The following is a 6,487-nucleotide window of genomic DNA, read 5'->3' as shown; positions in this document are numbered from 1 at the left end:
AAATAAAATATAGAGAAGTACTTTCAAATATATGATTTCTTGTTTTGAGCCGTTCCTGGATGATGTCATAATCGACAGACCAATGAGAAATTCTGTGAATTAACTATACAACTGTCTGGCAACATAGGTTATATGCGTTCTGCCAGTGTTTATACTATAAGAGACAAACTTGTTAATATATAATATTAATAAGAGAGAACTATATTAAATACTCGAAGAACCGAGTAGAAATACTGAATTTACATAACAATTGTTTCTTGACACAAGTTGTGCAATTTTACGCAGAACATGATAGAATGACTATGTTTAATCTTCTATATCGATTATCCGCGTTGGCCAATAACGTGTTTGTGCGTCGTAAACAATGTTCTTCTATTGGTCAATTATATTCCCGCCATTAAATATTGAAGAATATGAAATTATATACAAATATGTACATAATTTGGAAATTTTATATTTTTCACTTTTACTTACTTTACTTTAAGATGTTCATATTTATCCATAATTCGTTCAAAAACACTTAATTGAAAAACAATATATCGTTAATTAATTGCAAATATAAAAATAGTATTTTATTATAACCAATTAAATTTGGAAAGACAAGAATTATTTGCTAAAATTTGAATCTACAGGATGATTATATAAATTAATATTAATAGATTATATAAAATTTTTTAAAGGCTAACAATTATATACATAAAAAGTATAACTACATGTATTAGTAATATGTATCAATAATATATCATTATATTAATAATATTAACTAAATACAATATATTACAAAATTAAAAAATTCAATTTGGAGGTCATTTTTAATTTTGATTTATTCATTGATGTTTTATTATACAAATTTTATTGGATTTGAAATTTAAAAAACTTGATATATTTACAATAAGAAGGAGAGATATATGTAAATATCATTATATTATAACAAAGTATATCATTCATTAAGGAATTATTTATTACACATAAACGATTATAATGTAATACACATTGTATATCTTCTAAATGAAAATATTGTTAAATTCTATTTTTAATCTAAATCCAATCCTTCATCATCATCACCTTTCTTATCAGGATTAGGTGCTGGTGGAGCTTGTTTAGTATTTTTGTCCTCCTGTCCTTGCTGCGTTTGTTCTTGGCCACTCTTAGCTTCAGACTCGAGAGCAGTGACGAATTCTTCAATGTTTCCACTGGCTGCAGCATTGACAGCATCTGGACCCAAGCCAAATTGACGGATGACAGGTCCCGCCTGGCCTGACTGCAAAGCAGACCAGAACATTGATAGCGCCTGGGAGAACTGGGGAGACACTAGCGTGGTACACAGGTGATCCCCTGGTGGTAAGTGCGGGCTCATTGCACGCTCCAAGCTTTCCGTTGCAGAAATTGCCGCAGGGATGACATTGGTCAGCTCAGTTGCTACTCCCCTCTGCCGGACAATAAGCTGTGCTGTAGGTGGCCGAAAACAACAAATAATCCCAGAGAAACTTCCCCAACTACTCAACAGAGCGAGAGTCTCCGACAGCCAGGAAAAGTTCATGTGGAAAAGAATATTAAATAACGAAACAACCATGCCTCTGCCCTTTGATTTTATAGTAATAGTTTTATTGGCTCTATACTGCGTTTCAACTATTGGTGGTACCACTGATTCTATGAAATGATAAAAATTAATATGTTACACAGTTAAAATTAAAAATTCATAATATTTAATATATATTATTCGTTTGTTTATTATATCTTCTCTTTTGCATATCTTATAATAGTATTAAGCAAATTAATGCAAAGCATACAAATAATAAAATAAAAATATTAAATAGACAAAAACTGTGTACGCAATTAGTATACCACTTTCTATCTTTTAAGAATTATAAATAATATCAATATCAATAATTTAATTAGTACACTGAAAATTTCATAGTCATAATTTATAATAACAAAAGATTTATCAGTGTTGAAAAAATAAATACTGGTTTGTACAAATTAAAAATTATCATATTTGTAATTATTTGACACATGTGTTAGTTCTGATAAATAAGTGTATAAAATATCCATTAATACCTGGCTTTGAAATTTAATAATTTATACCACGAAAAAATTTATATTAAATCAACCTTGTGATATCAAAAAATGACACAACAGAATATACGTTGAAGAGCTGGTTAGAAAGGAAATAATTTCAAGTCATTAAACAATGAAATATCATTTCAAGTATGTTATCAAGAATACCATTCTGTTCCTGATAATGATAACAGCTGAAAGAAAAGATATAATTAATAAAAAAAGCAGATAATATATTACAGTGAACTACTGTTTAATAATTGTTGTGACTGAACAAAATGTAATTGCACAATATTGAAATATTTAATTATACAATATAAAATGCGAAATATATGTTTGATAAGATGTGTGATATATAATATCAATGCGCACGCGCGTTTGTTTGCGTGGAAGTTATCTAATCTATATGTATAAATGTAAAATAAAATAATGACACAAAAATCAAATATAAAGTTATTATAAAACCATACTTTACACATGGGAAATTTTTGTATTAAAAAAAAATAATGAAATTTTTTATATGATTAAAATTCATTCTAGCGACATGCAAAATAAGATGGATACAAACATATTTCTAATGTTTTCTATATAAAATTATGTAGTATGACAGAAAACAACATATAGCATGTTAGAAAAAAAGAAGCTGTTAAAAATACTAGTATGTTATACTAGTATGTTATGATAATTTATTTATTTGGTTTTATTAAATATTTGTACTGAAGTAATGTATATGTTCTTGCTTACAAAGAAAATGATTTCGCCCTTGAGTCGTTAATAACCCATACAAGTGATTGATTCGACATTAAATAATCGAAATAAAAAGAGAAAAAAAGAGAGAAAAAGAAAATGAAACATAAATATATATTATTTTATTCAGCAAATATTTTTGTAGAAAAAATTTGTATAGTCATATAGCATTTAATATTTTCATATCTCCCCTTTGTTGCCCTAGTATTTTGTATCTTTATTATATCTGTTTTTCTTCTATTTGTTATAACTGTTACCAATTAGAGTATCTCAATTTTCGTTAAAACAAAGAGTATAAAAAATAATAAAGATGAAAACTTATATATTTTGAGATTACAGCAAGTCTCAGCAATATAATATAAAATTGACTACCTTTATAAATGCACATTTATTATTTTTATTATTTTTGAAAGAATATAAAGATTCTTTCTTGTTGTTGCTTTCTGTCCTATCGTGTTCTATGTTCCAATTCTAATTTATGTGTATTTCTTATGTATAAGATTATTCTAAAGTTGTGATTTCAATGATTGTTGTCTTTCAGTTGATTGAACAAAAAAGCTATAATAAATAAAAAAGATATACAAGATATTCTATATAAGATATTATTGAGTGCCAATGTATATTGTTATACATCATTTAAGATTATTATTATTTCTGGGTATAAATTGTTAGCTGTTAGAACCTAAACATTAGATAGATTTATATTAATATTTTGAAAATGAGGTAGTTTTACAATAATAATATTGTTGAAAAGCTGAAAATGTAGAAAAAATATATTATATAAAGCTATATATGGAGAAAAGATATTACCTGAACAACAGATTCTGTTCCTGTAGGTGTTGGAATCTCTGATAAAAAGTTTTGTAGATCACTAAGTTGAATTTTGTTATTTGTATTTGTTGTTGTTGTTGTCGTTGTTGTTGTTGTTGAAGCAGGTGTTGATGTACCTGATGTTCGTGATGATGATTTATTATCACCTAAGCAGAGATTTACGTGAATCACTTATACAAATTATATAATAAACTATACAATAAGTACGCTTACTATTAGGTTTAGGGGGATCATTAGCAGACGATGCTGAAGATATTATTTGCGTAGCAGGTCTTACAGTACTTGTAGTAACTCGAGTCGATGCAGTTGTTGTAGATGTTCTAGCACTTTGCACACCTTGAGGTCTATTCATTGTACCCAATAAACTACCTAAACCAATTTGGCCTACACCACCAAATAATTGCATTAACTGCTGTTGTGACATATTATTTAATAAATTCTGCAGATCTCCTTCTGGATTTGTACTACCACTTCTTTGTGATCCAGGAGTCGGTGGATTGTTAAGAACTTCATTAATTTTTCTACAATATTCTTCATCTTTGTCTGTTTTAAGATCCTGTATAAAAATGAGGCATGTAGCATTAACTACTTTTAAAATATCTTATCAATTTTTGTGGAATTACTATATCTTTTCCTAGACTACACAAAGTATGTATATATATTTTATATGATATACCTATATATTTTAGTTGCTTCATAATACATTCTACAATATTTTGTATAAAAATATTATTACATTCTTATTTATATTTGAAATCTATTTCTACCTCAGGAGGTAATGAGCGAAAGTCTAAGGTAAGAATATATAATTTTTAATCTAATTAATTACCGATTTAATAATTTTGGATGAGATGATTTTACATGTGTCATGCATATATTATTGTACATAACTTATTATATGTACATAGAGTGTTTTGTTTAACTGGAAATGGTAGTATATCTCACGAGAGATTAAAATTATCAAAAAAATGTTTTAACAATGTTTGGGTTGAAAAGGGACATCATATGGTGCAAATTACTTTTTTGCGGATTGTATAGTGGAGGAGATTTTAGGTACAACATAATTTTTTTGAATGGAATCATATATTTTTTAATATTCTAATCGATCCACCTTGGTGTTCCCTATAAAAAGGTGTTGACCTATATATGTCAAAAAATTATTAGTTTAGCAGACATTTTAAATGTAATTTGTCGTATGAAAGACAAGGAAAGACGCAAAACGGTTATCTTATGTTTACATTGTAACATGTGAAAAATAAAAACAACATAAACAAGAATATTGTCTTGTGTCTCTCCTTGTCTTTCATATGACAAATTAAATTTTAAATATCTACTAAACAAATAGTTTTTTGACATAGGTAGGTTAATATCTTTTTATAGAAAATTCTACAGTGAATTGATTAGTGTACTAACGCATATATGGTCTCATTTAAAAAACCACAGAACCATTCTAATACTCAACCTGCAAAAAAGATAATTGGTTATGCAACTTTCATTGAAACGTTTTTTTTGATAATTTTAATTCTTTGTGAGATATTCTATCGTATCCAGTATACAAAATACCCTGTATAATATAATACATGTTTAAAATGTATAAGTGATAAGAACATATATAACAATTATAGATAGGTCTCTTTTAATTGTAAATAAATATTAAGCTTCATATATACCATTAGAAAGGTATTAATGTAAAGCAATGAACACATAAAAATATTTTATATAAAAGTTTCATATATAATATGCAAAGTTTCTTAACAAGTTCCTTATTAACTAAAGAATTACCTAACAAGTAATTTATAAACATTGAAAAAATAATCATTTTGTCTTTGTTATTTTAAAAATCTACACCTTTTTTATTCCCTTCATAAATACTAACTTTCTATAATATAATTCGCACAAAATATAAACAAATGTGTGAGATTTAATATTTAACATTAAAACTCATCTTACCTGAAGCCAAACAAAGAATTTTTTGTTCGATGATTTAAATCGTAAGAGGTATACTCTTCCAGTTTTACATTGGGGAACATGTTTAAATTCACAATCATCAGGAAAAATAATCAGGTCCTATAAATAAATAAAGAATATCGATAAGATGATTATAGAGAAATCTAAACAAAGTTTGAAAGAAGTATATCAATTTTACAAATAATAAATATTTTTGAATTGTAATGAATTTTAAAGATAATAAAAAATATCTTTACATCCTCAACATATCCTGACACACGATCTTTCCAACAAAAATGCATTAATGAATCATCAGATTGATAAACGTAAAGCTGTCCTTTTCGAATATCTGGATAAACCATCTTTCCCTTCATAGTCATTTTCCCCGCTTTAAATTCCACCAAATTTTTAGGGGTTCCGCGTGAAGCATTATTTCCAAATAAGGCTCCTCCTGACATAGTTGATATTTCGAACACCTTGTTTTGATAAATATATTAAAAACTCTACACGCGGTTAATTCACTTTTAACGGCGCGCTGATGACACTGCACTTTAAAATGGCGTGTTAGATTTCCTATCTTACATAGAATTCTCAAACATATGCGCCACTAGTGGCGAACTTGATAATTGTGTTTACATTCAGATTTTATCGACAGAGCATAAACAGTCAGATTATCTATATTTTTATATCACTAACATGGTACAGGATAATGGTACAGGATCATAGGCATATAAAAATAGAGTGAGCGCTCTGAACAAACGATATAGGAATAGAAAGAAAACGCTGCATAGAGACCCCTTGTGTCCTTGTCTAATAACGCATGCACATTCATATAGTAAATATGCAAGTGTAACAACGATTAACGAGTGGCATTAGTGTACAATACTACGTATACAATGTCAGA

General features: G+C 27.6%; 1 protein-coding gene across 2 annotated transcripts; it reads right to left on the bottom strand.

The window, feature by feature from the left end:
- Window positions 1-940: 940 nt before the first annotated feature.
- Window positions 941-6,165, bottom strand: LOC117216382 (proteasomal ubiquitin receptor ADRM1-A). Of its 2 annotated transcripts, none has more exons than XM_033463057.1 (5): window positions 5,841-6,165; window positions 5,587-5,703; window positions 3,850-4,192; window positions 3,616-3,782; window positions 941-1,429 (listed from the first exon to the last, which is right to left on the bottom strand). In XM_033463057.1, the coding sequence occupies exons 1-5, from the start codon at window positions 6,039-6,041 to the stop codon at window positions 1,034-1,036; spliced, it is 1,224 nt and encodes a 407-aa protein (XP_033318948.1). In that variant the 5' UTR covers window positions 6,042-6,165; the 3' UTR covers window positions 941-1,033. The 2 variants fall into 2 exon arrangements, with proteins under 2 accessions (XP_033318948.1, XP_033318949.1); XM_033463058.1 differs by having other exon boundaries at window positions 941-1,261.
- Between the last annotated feature and the right edge of the window lie 322 nt (window positions 6,166-6,487).

The sequence above is a fragment of the Bombus bifarius genome, unplaced genomic scaffold (assembly GCF_011952205.1).
Source record: "Bombus bifarius isolate JDL3187 unplaced genomic scaffold, Bbif_JDL3187 scf7180000010271, whole genome shotgun sequence".
Classification (NCBI taxonomy): domain Eukaryota; kingdom Metazoa; phylum Arthropoda; class Insecta; order Hymenoptera; family Apidae; genus Bombus; species Bombus bifarius.
Note: the sequence above shows the minus strand (reverse complement) of the source record. Positions and strands in the feature narration are given on the sequence as shown.

Bases quoted from the DNA above. Each gene is read 5' to 3' on its own strand.
- LOC117216382 (XM_033463057.1), bottom strand. From the start codon at position 6,041: ATGTCAGGAGGAGCCTTATTTGGAAATAATGCTTCACGCGGAACCCCT. The intron at 3,783-3,849 runs GTAAGCGTACTT...ATCTCTGCTTAG, and splicing joins TGATCCCCCTAAACCTAATA to GTGATAATAAATCATCATCA. The intron at 1,430-3,615 runs GTAATATCTTTT...ATTGTCCGGCAG, and splicing joins GAACAGAATCTGTTGTTCAG to AGGGGAGTAGCAACTGAGCT.